The sequence below is a fragment of the Cucumis melo genome, chromosome 3 (genome assembly GCF_025177605.1).
Source record: "Cucumis melo cultivar AY chromosome 3, USDA_Cmelo_AY_1.0, whole genome shotgun sequence".
NCBI classification, from domain to species: domain Eukaryota; kingdom Viridiplantae; phylum Streptophyta; class Magnoliopsida; order Cucurbitales; family Cucurbitaceae; genus Cucumis; species Cucumis melo.
Genome location: NC_066859.1, coordinates 4,389,378 through 4,410,028, shown reverse-complemented (window position 1 = coordinate 4,410,028; position 20,651 = coordinate 4,389,378). Strand labels below are relative to the sequence as shown.

At 37.8% G+C, this 20,651-nt stretch overlaps 1 protein-coding gene and 2 long non-coding RNA genes across 12 annotated transcripts; 2 read left to right on the top strand and 1 right to left on the bottom strand.

Annotated features, from left to right (window-relative positions):
• Positions 1-1,470: 1,470 nt before the first annotated feature.
• LOC127148384 (uncharacterized) lies at positions 1,471-3,213 on the bottom strand. 3 transcript variants are annotated; one of them, XR_007819347.1, is made up of 4 exons: positions 3,130-3,213; positions 2,944-3,054; positions 2,648-2,697; positions 1,471-1,815 (listed from the first exon to the last, which is right to left on the bottom strand). It is a non-coding gene; the product is annotated as an uncharacterized LOC127148384 (long non-coding RNA). The 3 variants fall into 3 exon arrangements; XR_007819346.1 differs by having other exon boundaries at positions 2,944-3,043; positions 3,130-3,185; XR_007819345.1 differs by lacking the exon at positions 3,130-3,213 and having other exon boundaries at positions 2,944-3,101.
• A 4,166-nt stretch (positions 3,214-7,379) lies between these two features.
• Positions 7,380-9,445, top strand: LOC127148383 (uncharacterized). Of its 4 annotated transcripts, none has more exons than XR_007819343.1 (5): positions 7,380-7,623; positions 7,730-7,814; positions 7,901-8,000; positions 8,247-8,296; positions 9,101-9,445. It is a non-coding gene; the product is annotated as an uncharacterized LOC127148383 (long non-coding RNA). The 4 variants fall into 4 exon arrangements; XR_007819344.1 differs by having other exon boundaries at positions 7,890-8,000; XR_007819342.1 differs by having other exon boundaries at positions 7,730-8,000.
• Positions 9,446-17,187: 7,742 nt separating this feature from the next.
• On the top strand, positions 17,188-19,697 carry LOC103485622 (protein WHAT'S THIS FACTOR 1 homolog, chloroplastic). 5 transcript variants are annotated; one of them, XM_051081907.1, is made up of 3 exons: positions 17,188-17,390; positions 17,998-19,317; positions 19,596-19,697. In XM_051081907.1, the coding sequence occupies exon 2, from the start codon at positions 18,054-18,056 to the stop codon at positions 19,308-19,310; it is 1,257 nt and encodes a 418-aa protein (XP_050937864.1). In that variant the 5' UTR covers positions 17,188-17,390; positions 17,998-18,053; the 3' UTR covers positions 19,311-19,317; positions 19,596-19,697. The 5 variants fall into 5 exon arrangements, with proteins under 5 accessions (XP_050937864.1, XP_050937863.1, XP_050937862.1 ...); XM_051081906.1 differs by having other exon boundaries at positions 17,994-19,313; XM_051081905.1 differs by having other exon boundaries at positions 17,994-19,317.
• The last annotated feature ends 954 nt before the right edge of the window (positions 19,698-20,651 follow it).

The following is a 20,651-nucleotide window of genomic DNA, read 5'->3' as shown; positions in this document are numbered from 1 at the left end:
GTCGGTACCTTTATCTTTCAAGAAGAAAACTGCGCACCGAACCTTCTGGTCATTTGGGGCATTTCATGTACCTGAAGATTTTCTCTATAGAGGTCAACCACATCAGAGCCTTGGTGGGGTTGTCCATGGACTCGTCAAAAGTTTTAGGATTATACTTTCTAAAGTCCCTCAAGTGTTTAGCCTCGGTTGACAGCTGGTCTGACACGATCTGAGGTACCACTGGGCCTGGGCAGGGGCAGCCTGGGTCTGAGCAGGGGCGGCCTGGGTCTGCTAGGTTTCAAGGGCATACTTGTCCAAGGTATTATTTACCCATGGCCGTATGCCCGAATACCCCTAAATCGCTTTATCTTTATGTCTTGAAAGTAGTCTAGGTTAATTCTTTCGTTTTTGGGTTGCCGAGTCATAGTGTGACATTTCGGCTCTTTCATATGCATGTCTGCCAAGGCCAAAAATCTCAATATGTACTATAGGGGGTACATGAGTAGTTCGACCCCCGCCCAAGCCTTGCACTCTTTGCAAGCTAAGCTATTTTCTTTGCAATTGACAGTCTTTTCAATGCTTTCTTTATGATGTTTTCAACTATTTACTTTCTCTCTCCCATTTTATAAAAACATTTTCCCGAGAATGTGGAGGGAGGCTACATCATACCGCGAGTTTGTCCGCGAGTTTCGAATATTGAACGGCTGACTTGTTGACTGAGCAGAACAAGTGCCGCACAATCGTGTTTGAAAGTTACGATTGTGACAAGTGGTATCAGAGCCAAATCGGCTAATTGACGATAAGACCGAAACATGTCGTCTGCGAATCCATCGGGCAAAGCCCAGAAAGATCGACTAGTAGAGCAAGAAGAGCAGATGCTCTACCTAGTCAAAGTCCCCGACTCCATCCGCTACTTGGAGTCTCGTCTCGACGAAATTTTCAAGAAAACTGATATAATCGATGCGGTAGCTGGCCGTGTCGAAGGATTGCTGATCCAAGAGTTGTTGGCAAGAGTCGACACTCTAGAAGCAAATGCTGGAAGAACTGTTAACTATGAATATGGGGATAGTTCGTCGGGCTTTGTCGCCCACATGGAAGAACGTGTTAACGAGCTAAATAGTTCTCAAAAGACACTCTTATAGATGATAAACGGCATGTCAGAGGATTTTCGAGCTACCCTCGATGTCGTTAGGAATGAAATCGCAGATGTGAACACAAGACTGAGTCTCACAATGCGAGCAAATGGCAAACCAAGTTCTGGTTGGAGGAGCAGTTCTCGTTACTAAGGTGAAGGTTCCGGAACCCAAACTCTTCTATGGGGTGAGGGATGCAAAGGCCTTAGAGAACTTCACATTTGATCTCGAACAGTACTTCAAGTGTTACACCCCCTCCCGGACTACCTGCTACCTTAGACCGAAAGATGGCGTGAAGCCGACGAACAACGCTTTTCTGTACCTGTATCTGTCGACTCTGCTTAAAACTTTCATGTGATGAACTTGCCAATCTAGTATATAAACTATTGTACATGCCACAAAACACAGCGGATCCTAGGCTAGTCAAACACAGCTAGTCAAACACATACATGAAGTGTACCTCAAAATTTACCGATTTCACGAGTAAACCTAAAGACACCTTAATCAAAATATAACCAACAAAATTTACACAACTACAGCTCCTAAAGCTTATACAAACTGTGGAGTATCTATAACATACAAGGGTGTATATACACCACAACACAACAGACTCTATGCCCAACTCAAAACACGTACTGGCAATCGATAATGAAGCTTCCACAGACTAAGGCAGTCTATCAGGCACCGGGAAGTCGATCTCTACCTGGAAAATGGGTAAAACATTTTGGAAAGGGTGAGCTATGAAGCTCAATGAGTGACTCAGTTTAAAACTATAACCAACAAAATTTACACAACTACAGCTCCTAAAGCTTATACAAACTGTGGAGTATCTATAACATATAAATCTGTTTATACAAGTCGCAAATGTAAATGTGTAGTAGTAAGAATAGCTTCCTTAAATACTCAGCATGTTCATCATTGAAATCTAGCAAGGCATATCAAGTATATCGAAGCATTTTAACTAACATGACGAATCTACGTTGTGTAGGATACACTTAGTACAACAACGTTTACAAGCACTACGATGTAGTGGGGCCCGCCCAGCACTCCCATCATCTTTGTCGTAGTGGGGCACGCCCAGCACTCACGACAGCATCGTTGTTACGGAGTGCACTCAACGTCAACAACGGAATCTAACCAGTGTGCACATGGTAATCTCTAGCCTCAAGCTCAAGATCTCAGTCATGTAGTTAATGAAAATTTCATAAATCATCTTAAAATATTAAAACATGCCTGCTTATAAATTTTACACAAAGCTCGAACTTTACTCAGCTCTTTCGTGGAAAATTGTAGTTCTTAAAACAAAACTTCATACTAATTCATGTTTTGCTTAAAATATTGTGGTTTAAATACTTTCCAAACATTTAATATCTACGTGCTAGCATAAATTTCTTTAAGAAATCTAGTCTCCAAATGTATACTTGAAAATAGTCATGAAATTCAAATACTTTTCATGGCTTCGTAAATAAACATTTATCGCATTCAATCATAATAACAATTATGGAAAATATTTCAAAGTTGGTTTTGTCACTCACAGTCTTGGGCTAGATCCTTGGTCTATAAGCTCGGTTTAATTCTTCTCGGCCTGCCAACAACCCAACCGAGTATTAAAACTCTAAGCATTATGGTTTCCTAAAGATATACATAACATGTCGCACCAAAGATGACGCTCACGAAAACAAAGCTTAAGAAATAAAATCCTATTTCAACAATTCTCTAAATTTTCCAGATTTCTAACATAAACTTCAAAGGACTATAACTTTCTCAATACTTAACCAAAATGAGTGTTCTTTATATCAAAATCTTCATTTTGAGATCCTCTAAAACTTACGTGAAGACATATAAATCTGATTCCCCGTGCATAAACACATATAACCCTCAAAACAGAACCACTTCCAGAATCGCGCGCACACGACCTCTTTAACTTGTCCCTACAATTTAACTGATTTTTAGTCGTTTTTGGTTTACAATATCTTCATGCAAGTTGTAGTAAATTGAATAAGCTTTCCAACCATACCAAATAGAGATTCTAACTCCACCGATACACTCTGAAATATAAGAAAAACCAGAGACCTTCTGATTTCGAGTGAAAACCAACTGCTCTGTTTTCTTCATCAAAAGCACCAAATGAATATCCGAATTTGCTCCAACGTTCTTCATAAAGTTTGTTTAAAAATGAGTTAACTTTCAGTGAATGTAAATCTCACCTCTTAATTCCTTTTGAAGATTTCAAACCGAATTAAAAACTAGTGATGTGCAGAATGAACTAAAATTCAGCCATTGATACACTTTGCTTGAGTTCTCCTCCTCTTCTTCAACCTAAAAAAATTCTAGTAAAATTTCTCTTCTTCTTCCAAACTCTCTCTTAGATGTTCTCTGCAAATTGAAGAAGGAAAAAGAAAAAAAAAATGGAACTTGGATGTCTTCAAAATCTTGGCGGTGAAGGGAAGAGAAGAAGAAGAAGAAAAGAAAAAAATGAAATTTTCTTCTCCTTTTCTTCTTTTTATCGTTTCTTTTCTTTCTTTTCTTTACTTTATTTAATAAAACTATTTAATATATATATATATATATATATATTTACACTTAATTTCCATTTTCTTTTTCTTTTTTCTTTCCACATTTAAAGAAATTAAACCAAGAAAATATCGGGTTTACATCAAGGCCACAAACACAGTCACTGAAGAAGCCAAAGTGACATTGGCAACGATGTATCTGTGTGAGGATTCCAAGTTGTGGTGGAGGTCCCAATATATGGACATACAGGAATGGCATTACACAATAGATACTTGGGACGTCCTGAAGAAAGAACTTCGCTCGCAATTCTTCCCCGAGAATGTGGAAATCCTGGCTCGGCGAAATTGCGTGATTTGAAACACACTGGCAACATTCAAGAGTACGTGAAACAGTTTGCCGGCCTGATGTTAGACATTTGCGATATGTCAGAGAAAGACAAAGTTTTCTGTTTTGTCGAAGGGCTGAAACCGTAGGCCAACACCAAGTTATATGAACAAAGGGTCCAAGACCTCACGTCAGCGTATGCAGCAGCCGAACGTTGTTTGATTTGATCGGTGACTCTTAAGATGTGAAACGTCACCAAAGTTCCTTACCTGGAAGGAAGAGAAATAGTCGCCCGAGTTCTTCCAAAGCTATCGGGGGAGACAAACGTTCTAGTAAAGACCGCAGACCTTACCAGTCAACCACCGAAAATACATGGCGAAGGCCGAATGATCGAAGCCCAACCAAGCGTCCCCTCAGTTGTTTCATATGTCAGGGGCCACATCTGGCAAGAGAAGGCCCGGATAAAGTCGACTTCCATGCGTTTCAGGCCTCATTAATCGCGGATTCAGATAATAAGTGAAATCAAGTTGAGGATGAAGCGGGCCTGATAGATTGAGGTGAAAAGACTCAAATAAGGGCCATAAAATACATATCATCTCTCCAGAAAAAGTTAGGGGAGAGACACGTACCAACAAAAGGGGGCTTACTGTATGTTGACACCTGGATCAACCAAAAGCAGACTAAGAGCACTATGGTTGATTCTGGTGCAACCTACAACTTCATAACTGAGGCGGAAGCTAGACGTCTAAGACTCCGTTGGGAGAAGGATTCAAGAAGGATGAAGGTCGTGAATTCCGTTGCCCTACCTATCGTCGGACTAGTGAAGCGAACGACGATAAAGTTTGGAGGATGGAAAGGCCCCGTAGACTTTGTGGTTGTAAAGATGGACGACTTTGATGTAGTACTGGGAATGGAGTTCCTCCTTGAACATCAAGTCATTCTAATGCCCTCAACCAAATGTCTAACAATTATCGGATCTTTCCCCATGGTAGTACAAGCAAATATTCGTCAGCCTAATGAGTTTAAAATGATATCGGCCATGCAAATAGACTAGAGTCCCACCCAAGAGGAACCGTCATCGCAGCAATCCTGCTTGGGGCATTGGAAACTCCAGGGGAGACAGTCCCCAAAGACACTCTGTGTGTCCCAGAGAAGTGCCATGATGTGCTGCCAAATAGTTGGCCCAAATCTGTGTCGATGCAAAGGACGATCGACCATGGAATAGAATTGTTGCCAAAGGCAAAAGCATCTGCGAAGAACGCTTATCGCATAGTGTCGCCAGATTTAGCCAAACTTCGGAAACCATCGAGGATGTTGTTGAATACAGGATTTAGTAGACCTATACAAGCTTCGTATAGAGTCCATGTCCTTTCCCTGAAGAAGAAGGACAGAAGCCCACAACAGCATATTGACCGCCGTATCCAGAGTAAGTTCACAGTTCGGCATAAATATCCATTCCCCATGCTCACGAGGCGGGTGGACCGCCTACGTGGGGTGAAGTATCTCCCGAAGTCGGACATCCGACCGAGGTACTGTCGAGTAAGAACAACGAAGGCAAGGGGACTCAAGACAACTTGTGTCACTGGGCATGAAGCATACGAGTTTCCCGTGGTGCCACTGAGTCTTACCGATGCCAAGGGAGGAAAGTGTTGTTCTGTGTAGAGCCAGATAAACGTGCTGGATCATGTGGGGGAGTGCCACCAAAGTGGGTTGTTGAGAGAAGAAGACACTCAGTGGAGTGAGAACCGCGAGTGTCAGGCCGCCTTCAATGGTTCGAAGCAAGCCATGATCGAGGAGCCAAGTCTTGGGGTCGTCGATGCGGCCAAGACTCCTAAAGTTGAAGCCGAGCAATTCAGCTGTGTGCTCGAAGAATATTTGCATCATTATGTTGATGGCAGACAAAAGAATTGAGTTCAGCTGCTGAAGGTAGCCCAATTCGGTCATAATGCTCAAACAGATTTCCACATCAAGAGAAGTCCATTTAAGATAAAAGGTAAGAGGCATTTTGTATTGCCGTCGCTCGCTGATGGCCCTTATGTAGGGGACCGCCCTCAAGTCCACAGAGTTGGAGAGGAATGGGAACAGATGGCCGACATCGCTCGAGTGTGCCTAGAAGAAGAATCAAGGTCGATGGAGGAGAGGGTAGATCAAAAGCGATGCCCTCTTGAGTTCGAGTGGATGACCAAGCTTTCAATTAACGGTGCAACAATGGCGTACGCTTATCTGTCAACCTGGACCTGGAGGAAGACAGAGAAGTCGAGGAAGTCCTTGCTGACAGAGTAAGGACTGGTAGAAAGCCCACGACGGAGATACATAAATTCCTGGTGAAGCAGAAGAAGCCCCTAGTGGAGGTAACAAGTCGAGGACATGTCGAAGACCTTGAAGCATGGATGCAGAAGACCGAAGAGCTCCAGCTTCGCCAGTTGACGAGGACGTCAACCGTTTAAGTGGAGGAGAATGTCAAGGGCATACTTGTCCAATGTATTATTTACCCATGGTCGTATGCCCCAATACCCCTAAATCGCTTTATCTTTATGTCTTGAAAGTAGTCTAGGTTAATTCTTTCGTTTTGGGGTCGCCGAGTCACAGTGTGACATTTTGGCTTTTTCATATGCAAGCCTGCCAAGGCCAAAAATCTCAATATGTACTATAGGGGGTACATGAGTAGTCCGACCCTCGCCCAAGCCTTGTTGCACTCTTTACAAGCTAAGCTATTTTCTTTGCAATTGATAGTCTTCAATGCTTTCTTTATGATGTTTTCAACTATTTACTTTCTCTCTCCCGTTTTATAAAATATTTTCCCGAGAACGTGGAGGGAGGCTACATCATACTGCGAGTTTGTCCGCGGGTTTCGAATATTGAACGACTGACTTATTGATTGAGCAGAACAAGTACCCCACAATCGTGTTTGAAAGTTACGATTGTGACACTAGGCAGCATGAAAATGTGCCAAAGCAGCACGTAGCATGTCCTGGTGTCGCTGCTCCATCACAGCGAGATCCGCCTGAGTAACAGGTAAGGTAGGGTTGGCTGCCTGCACAATAGGTTGCTCCTCAGGCTGGATACGTCCAGCTTCTCTACCTCCCCTACCACCCCCTCGATGTGCACCTCTATGTGGCGACATCTTTCCTAAAGTTTCACCAGTAGAAACTTTCCACAAAACAGTCATGACACTTATACTATCTATATTATTTCATTCAGGCAAATTTATTAACCGTAACATTAGCTGTAAACCCGATATTTTCTTGGTTTAATTTCTTTAAATGTGGAAAAAAAAAGAAAAAAAATGGAAATTAAGTGTAAATATATATATATATATATATATATATATTAAATAGTTTTATTAAATAAAGTAAAGAAAAGAAAGAAAAGAAAGGATAAAAAGAAGAAAAGGAGAAGAAAATTTCATTTTTTCTTTTCTTCTTCTTCTTCTCTTCCCTTCACCGCCAACATTTTGAAGACATCCAAGTTCCATTTTTTTTTCTTTTTCCTTCTTCAATTTGCAGAGAACTTCTAAGAGAGAGTTTGGAAGAAGAAGAGAAATTTTACTAGAATTTTTAGGTTGAAGAAGAGGAGGAGAACTCAAGCAAAGTGTATCAATGGCTGAATTTTAGTTCATTCTGCACATCACTGGTTTTTAATTCGGTTTGAACTCTTCAAAAGGAATTAAGAGGTGAGATTTATATTTACTGAAAGTTAACTCATTTTTAAACAAACTTTATGAAGAACGTTGGAGCAAATTTGGATATTCATTTGGTGCTTTTTGATGAAGAAAACAGGGCAGTTGGTTTTCACTCGAAATCAGGAGGTCTATGGTTTTTCTTGTATTTCAGAGTGTATCGGTGGAGTTAGAATCTCTGTTTGGTATTGTTGGAAAGCTTATTCCATTTACTACAACTTTCATGAAGAAATTGTAAACCAAAAACAACTAAATATCAGTTAAATTGTAGGGACAAGTTAAAGAGGTCGTGTGCGCGCGATTCTGGAAGTGGTTCTGTTTTGAGGGTTATATGTGTTTATGCACGGGGAATCAGATTTATATGTCTTCAGGTAAGTTTTAGAGGATCTCAAAATGAAGATTTTGATATAAAGAACACTCATTTTGGTTAAGTATTGAGAAAGTTATAGTCCTTTGAAGTTTATGTTAGAAATCTGGAAAATTTAGAGAATTGTTGAAATAGGATTTTATTTCTTAAGCTTTGTTTTCGTGAGCGTCATCTTCGGTGCGACATGTTATGTATATCTTTAGGAAACCAGAATGTTTAGAGTTTTAATACTCGGTTGGGTTGTTGGCAGGCCGAGAAGAATTAAACCGAGCTTATAGACCAAGGATCTAGCCCAAGACTGTGAGTGACAAAACCAACTTTGAAATATTTTCCATAATTGTTATTATGATTGAATGCGATAAATGTTTATTTACGAAGCCATGAAAAGTATTTGAATTTCATGACTATTTTCAAGTATACATTTGGAGACTAGATTTCTTAAAGAAATTTATGCTAGCACGTAGATATTAAATGTTTGGAAAGTATTTAAACCACAATATTTTAAGCAAAGCATGAATTAGTATGAAGTTTTGTTTTAAGAACTACAATTTTCCACGAAAGAGCTGAGTAAAGTTCGAGCTTTGTGTAAAATTTATAAGCAGGCATGTTTTAATATTTAAAGATGATTTATGAAATTTTCATTAACTACATGACTGAGATCTTGAGCCTGAGGCTAGAGATTACCGTGTGCACACTGGTTAGATTCCGTTGTTGACGTTGAGTGTACTCCGTAACAACGATGCTGTCGTGAGTGCTGGGCGGGCCCCACTACGACAAAGATGATGGGAGTGCTAGGCGGGCCCCACTACATCGTAGTGCTTGTAAACGTTGTTGTACTAGGTGTACCCTACACAACGTAGATTCGTCATGTTAGTTAAAATGCTTCGATATACTTGATATGTCTTGCTAGATTTCAATGATGAACATGCTGAGTATTTAAGGAAGCTATTCTTACTACTACACATTTACATTTGCGACTTGTATAAACAGATTTATATGTGTAAAGTTTTCACGTGCTCTTATCTTTAAATTCATAGTTTTAAACTGAGTCACTCATTGAGCTTCATAGCTCACCCTTTCCAAAATGTTTTACCCATTTTCCAGGTAGAGATCGACTTCCCGGTGCCTGATAGACTGCCTTAGTCTGCGGAAGCTTCATTATCGATTGCCAGTACGTGTTTTGAGTTGGGCATAGAGTCTGTTGTGTTGTGGTGTATATACACCCTTGTATGTTATAGATACTCCACAGTTTGTATAAGCTTTAGGAGCTGTAGTTGTGTAAATTTTGTTGGTTATATTTTGATTAAGGTGTCTTTAGGTTTACTCGTGAAATCGGTAAATTTTGAGGTACACTTCATGTATGTGTTTGACTAGCTGTGTTTGACTAGCCTAGGATCCGCTGTGTTTTGTGGCATGTACAATAGTTTATATACTAGATTGGCAAGTTCATCACATGAAAGTTTTAAGCAGAGTCGACAGATACAGGTACAGTAAAGCGTTGTTCGTCGGCTTCACGCCATCTTTTGGTCTAAGGTAGCAGGTAGTCCGGGAGGGGGTGTGACATTAGCAATGTCTTAAAACATACCTGGCGAGTGACGAAGGACCGTATAGCCATAGGGGTAATAAAACAGAACAAAGACTTAAATTGTAAGTCAGTCTATAGAACCTAAAACATAGGCTTTGATACCAACTGTAAAGACCCAACCTCTTATACTAAGTTGTGGACTTTACTTTAAAAGAAAAGAATTAAAATTTATTTGAATTAAATAGAAAATAAAACAAAATTGCAAATTGTCGTTAAAATTATAAATAGAATGTACGGAAATAAATTAAAACAGAATTTCTATCTTGGGCCTTACTAGTTTTAAAGGGAAAAACAAGGAAATAAATAGAATAAAATAAAATGAAAAGAGTACCGACACTGAAATCTGACACATGACGTAAGCGGAAGCGAACATGTCCCTATGACTCGCCACAGTCACTTCTGGTCATTCGCCAGCTTGCCTTTGCTCTTACCTCTACCTCTACTTGAAAAATAGAATTAGAAAGAGTAAGTATAAAAATATACTCAGTAAGAGACCCACTACTAGTCCCGCTAGGTGCCTGTTAACTTCCTATTAGAGTCCTGAAGAGTGGTACCCCTGAACTGGCATGTTCCCGTACACGTGCAATTTGTGATCCCATAGGAACAAGCTGGTCTTTAGTGAACCCAAAGGAACACCTAAGATGATCGGGTTGTGAGTGATCCCGTCGAATCACTCAAATCATGTATATGTCAATGTCAATGTCAAACTAGTGGTCCCGTCGAACTACGTAGTCATAAGCGTGAGCGATCCCGTCGGATCTCTCAAATCATGTCTATGTCAATGTCAATATTAGACTGGTGATCCCATTGGACTACACAGTCATAAAAAAGAGTGGTGATCCCAAAGGACACTTGTATGGGTACGACTCTAATAGGTAAAGCTAACATACACCCTATCCATAGCATGTACATAACACATCATCAAATCATATCATAACATATCATGCCATAACTTGTCATACCATACATATCCTATCATATCACATCATATCATCCCCAATCACAATACTGTATCATTAAAACGTAAGTGATAACATCAATGCATTATCAGCTCTAACCACAAAGTCATCCAGCAGTCACATTTACAATACCAGTTTCTATCTGTAACCTCAAGTTCTGTAGCTAGCCATCATCAGTACATAACCATTCATACATGCGGTCTCTTTAAATTAAACTCAAGAGTCTAGTAGTAGAATCTCTTACCTGGAGATTAGCCTAAATAAGGAGGTTTAATCTCGATAGCGGTAGTAGAGCTTTTTCGAATAATGAAGTGCTAAAAGTAAAGGGAAATACTAAATTTAGTAACTAAATAAACTGCGGTTTAAGGATCACAAATCCCATTAATTTCAACTTACCCGAGGTTGAGGTTGAATTCCAATTCAACCCTAACTGATGAGGAAACAAGGTTTTCAGTTCCTTCCAATTAAAGTTAGTTGAGCCTTCACGAAGGAGTAATCCAGAATTAAGTTATTTAAGGTCCAAATTAGTCCTTGGTGGAAAAATAACCAAAATCCATCAAATACCTACCAAAATTAGGGGAAAATGCCAAAAATAAATAGATGGCTTAAAAAACTTAGCGGCTCAAGGATGAAGGCGCGGCTTGGACGGATGGAACATCCATCGTAAGACAATATTTGGTTGACATCTTATCTTCTTTAGCAAAATTCTTTAAATATTTGCAATCTAGCAGGAGATGGCCTAACATACTTCACAACATTTCTGATTCGAATGATAGACACATGAAAATCTTTTAAGGCATCACTAACAATTAAATTAAGAATATGGGCACAACATCTAATGTGAATAAATTCACCATCCAACACCAACCCATTTCTGCCTTTAAACTTTTTAACCAAGTAGACAATTGCTACATCATTTGAACTCGCATTATCAACTGTTACAATAAAGAGCCTATCAATACCCCAACCTTCTAAGCACTTTTCAATGGCTTTACCTATTGTATCAGGATGAACTACTTGACAAAAGTTAAAAACTCTTTTGAGCAAGTTCCAATCATCATCAATGAAATGAGCCATTATAACCATATAATTAATATTTTGCACAGAGTTCCATGTATCCGTTGTTAACCAAACTCTTTGGCCACTAAGGGTGTAAGAATAACCCAATCAACCTGAGAATCCAGACTACCCAACCCATATTATATGGTTGGGTTGGGTTAGTTTAAAATGTGGGTTGGGTTAGGTTGAAAATTTTAAAATTTTTGGGTTGGGTTGGATCTCAGGTTGGAGGTTGAAAAATTCGGGTCAACCCAACCCAACCCGAATTAATATATATATATTATTTTTTTAATAAAAGACGGATTTTTAGGTTTTCTTTTCATTCACTCTTCAAACAAAGTTCAAACCCATCGTTCAACTTCACCTTTAATCCCCGACGGTCGACTCCCCATCTTCTCCTTTGTTCCCGTTTAGCTTTAATCCCCATCTTCAATCCCCAACTCCCTAACTTCAGTCCTTGTTCGGCGTTCAGCTTCAGTTCGCTAATTGCTAATCATCTTCCTTCGTCTCATGCTTCAGTCCGACTCCCCAACTTCAGTCTCCATCTTTCTTCGTCTCACACTTCAATCTTCATCTTCTCCTTCATCTCAATGTCTCACGCTTCATCTTCTCCTTCGTCACCTGTCTTTGTCGTTAAGTCGGCTTTGTCATCAGTTTGACTTCCGATCTCCTCTTCTCATTTTGGCTTTCGATTTTCGATTTCGACTGCCATTGTAACAGGTTTGTCTATTTGAACCTTGAAATTTAAATTACATTTCATATAAATTATTAGTTGTACATTGAAACATATTTATATAAATTCTTGTTGGTTGCCATGGAGTGCTTGCTAGAAATTACATATTTATATGAATTACGGTTGCGGTTGCCTTGACTGTTTATACTGTTGGTTGATTGTATGGGTTATCTGACTTTAGTTGTTATATTCTTTTAGACCATGGAGACAAGTAGTGGACAACATAGTGAAACTAGCCCGAGTCTTAGTCCTAGTCCTGCCCCTTCCACTAATAATGCAACGGGAATTGTGAGTTCAAGTAAACCACCACTACCCGATAAGAAGAGAGCTAGAGCCACTAAGAAAACAACTTCCACGGTATGGGCTCACTTCACAAAGTTGGAAGAGAATAGTTCTAGGTGCACATGCAATTATTGTGATAAAGAGTATTGTGGTGATACTGCATCATGTGGAACTAGCACATTATGGAGGCACCTAAAAAATCAGTGTAAGAAGTACCCATATAAGGAAGTAGAAGTAGGACAAACTATTTTGACTCTCCAACCTTCCACTAGTGGAAAAAGTGGTAGTAACTTTGTGACTACTCTTTTTATTCAACAACTATGTAGGGAAGCATGTGCTAAGATGATAATTGTTGATGAGTTGCCATTCAAGTTTATCGAGAACGAGGGACTTAGAAATTTTTGCAAAGTGGCTTGTCCTAAGTTTGACCCTCCTTCAAGAGTTACAATTGCTAAAGATATATATCAATTGTACCTTGGTGAAAAAAAGAAGTTGAAATCATTCTTAGTTTGCAATTCTCAAAGGGTATGTTTGACAACTGACACATGGACTTCTTTGCAAAATGTTTACTACATGGTACTCACTGCACACTTCATTGATTCAGATTGGGTTTTGCATAAAAAGATTTTAAACCTTTGTTAAGTTGCTAATCACAAGGATGAGACTATTGGAAAGCTGATAGAGAGTTGTTTATTGGAATGGGGGATCGATAAAGTCTTTTCTATAACTGTTGATAATGCAAGTTCAAACGATGGGGCAATTTCGTATATTATGAAAAGACTTAGAAGTTGGAAAACTCTAATTTTGAATGGAGAACTATTATGCATGAGGTGTTAAGCTCACGTAATTAACTTCATTGTAAATAAGGGATTGAAAGAAATGCATGATTCGATTACTTGTGTTCATAATGTTGTACGGTATGTTAGATCATCCCCTAAAAGATTGATAAAGTTTAAAACTTGTGTGGAACAAGAAAAAATTGATTGCAAAGCTCTTGTTTGTTTGAATCTTCTAACAAGATGGAATTCTAGATATCTTATGCTTGAGCATGCACTTAAATTTGAAAAGATTTTCAAATATTAGAGGAAGAAGAGTTAGATTATCAAGACTATTTTGTAGAAGATGAATATGGGAAGAAGAAGATTGGGCCACCATGTAATTCTGATTGCAAAAATGTTGAAGTGTTTGTCATGTTTTTTAAGGTGTTTTATAATGTCACTAATAAGATTAGTGGTTCCTTATAGGTGATTGCCAATTCTTTCTTTCATGAGATGTGGGGGATTAATGATCTTTTAATTGGTTGGAGCAACAAACATAACTCTATTTTTCATAATATGGCTATAAATATGAAGTCAAAGTATGACAAGTATTGGGGGTCAATTGAGAAAATTAACAAGCTTGTATTTCTAGCTGTGGTGCTTGACCCTCGATATAAACTGGACTATGTTGGCTTTTGCTTTGAAAGTATACATGATGATGCTACGGTTAAAGTTTTTGTTGATGGGATTCAAGCTTATTTGATGCATTTGTATAATTGTTACAAATCACAAATTGATGGCTTTTCCTTTCGTAATGATTTAAGTGGTCAAGATGTTGTTTGTGAACAAGTTGAATCAAGTTATAGTTTAAAACTATTGAGTTTGGGAACTACAATGGAAACTGACATGAGTTGTAGAGTATTATAACGCTACAAGAGAAGAAAACAAGAACAAAATACTTTAGAATTGAGGAATGATGTTGATCGGTATTTATCTGACCCTTGTGAGGAGCTAAATGATCAGTTTGATGTTCTAACTTAATGGAAATTAAATGCGGTCAAATACCAAATTTTATCAAAAATTTCTCAAGATATTTTTGGCATTTCGGTGTTTACTGTGGCTTCTGAATCTGCATTTAGTACTGGAGGAAGGATTTTGGATTCTTTTAGGAGTTCTTTATCACCTAAAACATTGGAAGCTTTGATTTGTACACAAAATTGGATTCGTGGCAAAACAACATTATTGGATCTTTGTCCAAAGCTTGAAGAAATGGAGATTTGAGAACAGTAAGTGTGTTGTACTCTCCAACTTTTACTTTTATTGAACATTGTATTCTTATATAGTTATATGACACTTTATAATTTTATTTTGTGTTTTTAGATAATATCAAGTCCTCCATCACATCACAAACATGATTTAAACATGAGTTATGAGTTGACAATTTTCATGGTAAGTTGAATACTTGTATTTCGTCATTTCGTTTATTTTATATATTTAAACTACTAACTTGGTATTTTTTTTTAATTTTCAAGACAAATTTGATTGCTTAGAATGCTTATTGGATTTTAAAAATTTATAATTGGCTTCTCTTATGTTTAAGAACTTTTTTATTCCTTTATTATTAAAGTTGTACTTGATGTTCTTTTATGAGTAATTTGTTTGGATTTATGTATCTTTAAGAACTTTGAATTTATCTATGTTTGTAACTCTTGAAACTTTCGGTTTATGTATGTTTAAGAACTTTGAATTTATCTATGTTTGTAACACTTGAAAATTCGAATTTATGTACGTATGCACTTTGAATTTATCTATGTTTGAAATTTGAATGTACAATTTTTTCAATTTTTTTTTTAAAAGAACAAGTTTGAACTTTATAAACTCTGCAATTTAGACATTAACAAAAAAAAAATCAACCTGACAACCCAACCCAACCCAACCCTGGGTTGGATACTTAATTCAAGTTATTCGAGTTGGTAACTCACCCAACCCAAAAATATGGGTTGGGTTGGGAATATCTCTCAACCCAACCCATTTACACCTCTATTGGCCACTTCAATTTAATGCATTTTTTAACTTTTTTCTTCTCCCTCATATACATTTGAAAACAATCTTTTGCAACAGTTACTCTTGATGGAATCACAAACTTTGGATTTAATGCCCGACAAAATTGGTGAAACCCTTCACTTTCTACGAACTTAAATGGCAATTCATCCAAGATAACCATTCTAGCAAGCATTTTTCAACAATTTTCTTGAATGAAAGATGCAGCCATCAAACTACTTTCGAAATCTCTCTCTCCTTCAATATTATCTTCCAATGGATTTACATACATCTTATATTTCTCTAAATGTCTTTTTAAATTAGTGGTACCATTTCTTTTGGAATCACAAGCATATGCAGTCCCACAATGTTTACAAGCAGCCCTAGGATATTTAGGATCACATCCTTCTACTTTTATAAAATGTTCCCATACTGATGATGGTGGTTTAACCAGTTTTCTTTTTCCTAGCACTGGACTAGAACAACTCTGGCTTGAAGTCTCGTCTACCGAGAATGAAGTCATCATAATTATTATCAAACAAAACATACAGAAAAAACACTCAAATTTTAACTAATAATCATTGAACAAGAAGATTTTTTGAACAAAATGACACAAAAAGAAATGAGTCACAAATCTGCATGCCTTTGTGTTTTTGCAATCTTATTTGATTCATTTAACTATACTGCCATAGTCACAAAAAGAAATTTTGGCTTATTCAAGGAACAAGCCAGATCTAAATGATTTCTCATAAACAATAACTATGAGTTCTGATACAAACACTTGAATTTGAAAGAACCTCCCCTCACAGTTTCAATAACCATAAAAATGATTTGAAAGACATCTCTAAAAAAACTTTTAGTACTCATTCAATAAGTTCTCAATCATTGAAGAGCTACAACAATAACACAAACCCAGATGACAAATTGAGAAGCCAATGAAAGCTTCACAAATCATAGGCGCCAAGCCAATGTGGGTGCAAATTCATTCCATTCCTACTCCAAGAAGAAGAACACAACCAAACCTAATTCCACAAATCACAAGGAAAATGACACAGTTTACCGATTATAGCCAATAAAAAAAAACCCAACATCCAAGTTCCTATATCCATCATCAAAATCCAATAACAACAAACAAACAGAAAAATGAAACGATCTTAAACATAACAACAATACCTGAGAATCTGAAGATCTTAAAGGTTATGAAGAAGCTTGAGGAAGCTGTAATCGAAGGCCGACATGGTTAGGTAAACATAGAAAAGACCGGAAAGGAAGGCAAAAACAACACTTGTAAACACACCCACCTCCCAAAAACTCAGTTGAAACTTACCTAGCGAGTGACGACGAAATGACGAAGTGATGAAGACGAAGAGATGATGCAGACGAAGAGGTGAAGAGGAAATGATGCATACGAAGAAATGATGCAATGATGCAGACAAAAAAATGAAGCAGACAAAGAAATGAAGAGACGGAGAAATGAAGCAGATGAAAATGAAATGCAGACGTGGTTAATTTTAATGTAATCAGTTAATTTTAGACCCGATCCAACTCGAACCAAATCGGTTCGGTTCGATTTGGTTCAGTTCGGTTAGGTAACAGTGTTGTTACTAAACGATCCAACCCAAACCGAACCAAATCGGTTCGATTCGGGTCATCAGTTCAATTCGATTTTTTTCACCCCTAGTTAAAACCCCTTGTTGTTATTATAGGCCCAATCTCCCAAGCCCAAACTCCTGAACCCTATCAATGAATAAAAGAAACCAAATATATTTTTTGTTTTTTTATCAAACCCTCCCTCCCAACTCCAGTCTCCCACCCACGATATAGCCTCCCCTCCCCTCTTCTGCTCCTCAGATCTCACGCACGGCACTCTCACTGTATCTTATCAGTCTGCCCCTGCCGTCCGGTTACCGGTCGGCCTCCGTTGAAGCTTCCGTTCGCCGTCCGCCGTTTGAAATCTCTGCCGTTTTTTATGCTTTGTGTAACTTCTTGTGTTTTCAAATAAAGCTATTTTAACTGTTTGAGCATATTTAAGATTTTATCTTTTCTAATTCAAATGAACTCAATTGGATTAAGTAGAGTTGTTACCTGGTGTTTAATTTGAGAAACTGGACCGAATGAGTTAAATACTTAGATTAGGATCGTCAAATCTTCAAATTTAATTTGTGGGAGTTTCTTTTTTTTTTTTTTTTTTAAATTAGGTCGATCTTACCCAAATAATTCTGGAGCTTAGTTACAGTTGGTTTTAGAATTTGAAAAGGAAGGGGTAGATAAAGAAGATGGAAAAACTCTCACTTAACTTAGGCATTGTATGGCTTGCTTCCAGGATCACCTTGGTGGCACGACCTGTCATTGAATTTTATGGTGGACTTGATCCCAAACCATTTAACTTTGCCATTTTAATGGCTAATGTGATCTACGGGATAAGGAAAATTCATGTTTTCAGTTCTTGATGACTAAGACCGATTCCGGTCATCCCTTTAAATTTTAATTGCTTTCGTGGAATTGGTTCTTCTTTCTTCTTTGCCTCTTTCATTTAAATTCTTTTCATTTGTTTTTGTTCATTTTAATCGTCTTCCCCCAGGCAGGCTTGTCCCTACAACCAGAATCGAGACGTATGATGGTGTTCTAACCATAGGAAAAGATGTTGTATAAAGTACTGCAGAAGTCCAGGTATTGGGATCCTGGGCTCTCTTCTCCTTGCCCCCTCAAATACGTTCTTAGGAACTTTTCTTTATGGTCAATGAAGAAAGATCCTGACCTTGAATCAGCTCTATCTCGTAATCGTCGATGGATTGCCAATAACCAAATCAAGAATATCATCCTTCGCTGCCCCGATCAGGCAGCACCTGTAAAATTTCTCCAAAAGAAGTTTAAAACCCTCGACCTTCAAGGAAAAGCCCTTAACTGGCTGAAAAAATACCCTTGCTGCTTTGAAGTTTATCTCAACAATGACGAGCACTACTTCCGGCTGACAAAGAGGATGATGGCTTTGGTTGAAGAGGAAGAAGTTGTCAAAGATATGCAGGAGCCTGCTATTGTCAAGCGTTTGACAAAATTGCTGATGATGGCTTCGAATCAGAGACTAAATGTCCTAAAACTCAGCGAATTGAGGCGGAATTTTGGGCTCCCGGACGACTTCTTGATAAGAATCATTCCCAAACATTCAGATATTTTTCGGATTGTAAATTATACTGGAAAAAAGAACTCAATGGAAATAGAACTCATATCTTGGAAACCAGAACTAGCAATTTCCAGCATAGAATCTTCAGCTTGCAAGCATGGGGTTGAGCCAGCTTTCTCATGCTCACTGCCAACAACTTGGGTAAATTCATGGGAAAAGTTTAATGAATTTAATGCCTCTCCATATGTTTCACCATATGTAAACCCTGCAGGCTTGGTGCAAGGTACCAGAGAGATGGAAAAGAGGACAGTGGGGTTGATTCATGAGATATTGTCATTGACATTATGGAAGAAAGCATCAATTATAAAGCTTGGACATTTCAGCAAGGAATTTGGTCTGCCATTGAAGTTGAATGCATTACTGCTTAAGCACCCTGGCATATTCTATGTCTCAAACAAGTATCAGATCTACACTGTTGTTCTTAGAGAAGGGTATAATGGATCAGAACTGGTTGAGAAAGATCCATTAGTGGTTGTTAAAGAGAAGTTTGGAGAATTGATGCAGGAGGGACTTCATGAATATAACAAGAGACATCATTTGATGAATTTAGAAAAGAAGAGAATGAAGGGAATGCTTTTGGGCAGATCAGAAAAAAACAAGAGGAAAGATTTTGAAACAGATGATTCTAATGGTCAAGGAAACAATCTAGGAGGTTTGCTTGAGCCAGAGGAAAGGAAAAGATTCTATCAGTCTCTTTTTGATGATGGTCCTGCATGACTGGTAGGTGGGTACTCGCTGGAACTTCGTATAGTCTTAATTTTCTGTCATCGCGTTCATAGTACTTCACCTCATTCCACTGTTTGTTTCATGTTTGGAAGTTAAAACCATTTGTCATATTCAAAATCAATTCAAAATACATATTTAATCACTCAAAATCAAAATTAATTTAATATTTTATTTTAAAATGTAATTTTCATATCATCAAAATGATTGGTACTGCTTATACATTCTTTTAGTTTTTTCCATTAATGTAATGACAAGTTGTGGATTTTTGTACGGCAGAACATGTGCGGCTTATTTGATCGTTGCGTCCAGCATCATTCCGTATAATGTAATCAAGTTATTTTCTATATATATCCACGAGTGTCCAAACTCGTTTATGCACATCTCGATTAATCTTTTGAGACAACCCACTTGATCCTACAACATTTGAATGTCATGAAAATTCATAAAAAATTAATTACTAGATAAATGGTCATCGTAGATGAAATCCATAATCTTTAGTTAGTTATTATCCATAATCTTTAGTTAGTTATTGAGATTATTGAGATTGTGTACCCTTTATATACTATTGAACCAACCCACACTAAGCCAATTCAGGATTATTACAATTGATTGTTTAACATTGAGTGGCTGATCAAAATGACTCGAAAACGGCAATGGAATGCATGAACTTAATATTTGCCTTAGTATGGAATTGAGGTTTTTCTTTACACTGTTCAAAGCAATGAGTTTGGCATCAACGAGGGAGCTGTATCATATGTGAATGTTATTAGTTGAGCCAAATTAAACTACTATTAAGCGACCATAGATATCTCTGATTTAATGAAGAATATGGTGCCTGAATATTTATGGAGACGATCTTTTATAAATTAATTTTAATTTGGTTGAGGTGATTGAGAGTCCAGTTTTAAAGGGTCGGTGCTACACCTGCCTTATCGACCTGATATACAGAGGAATTGGGTTTGAATAAAGAAAAGCTAATTGTTATTATCAATGTTACTAAGTGGTGATGGCCTGAGTTGAAAAGCTATTCAAGTACAAAATTTGACAGGTTCATTATATACCATTTCGTAATTTCACCAAGGGAAGGAAAATCAAGATATGATGGGAATAAAGAAATACAAAGGATGATAATTTCATGCCATTGTGCCTGAAACAAATCTGACACAAAGAAACTAGTATACAATGAAGGTCATGACAACAGTTCTGGGAGGTCATTTGAGATCAATTGGCGATATTCATTAACAAATACACCAAATTCATCTAGTAAAATTAAATGAGTGCAAGAATCCAACAAAACATGCTTTTCAATAAGAATGAAGACAAATCAAAACG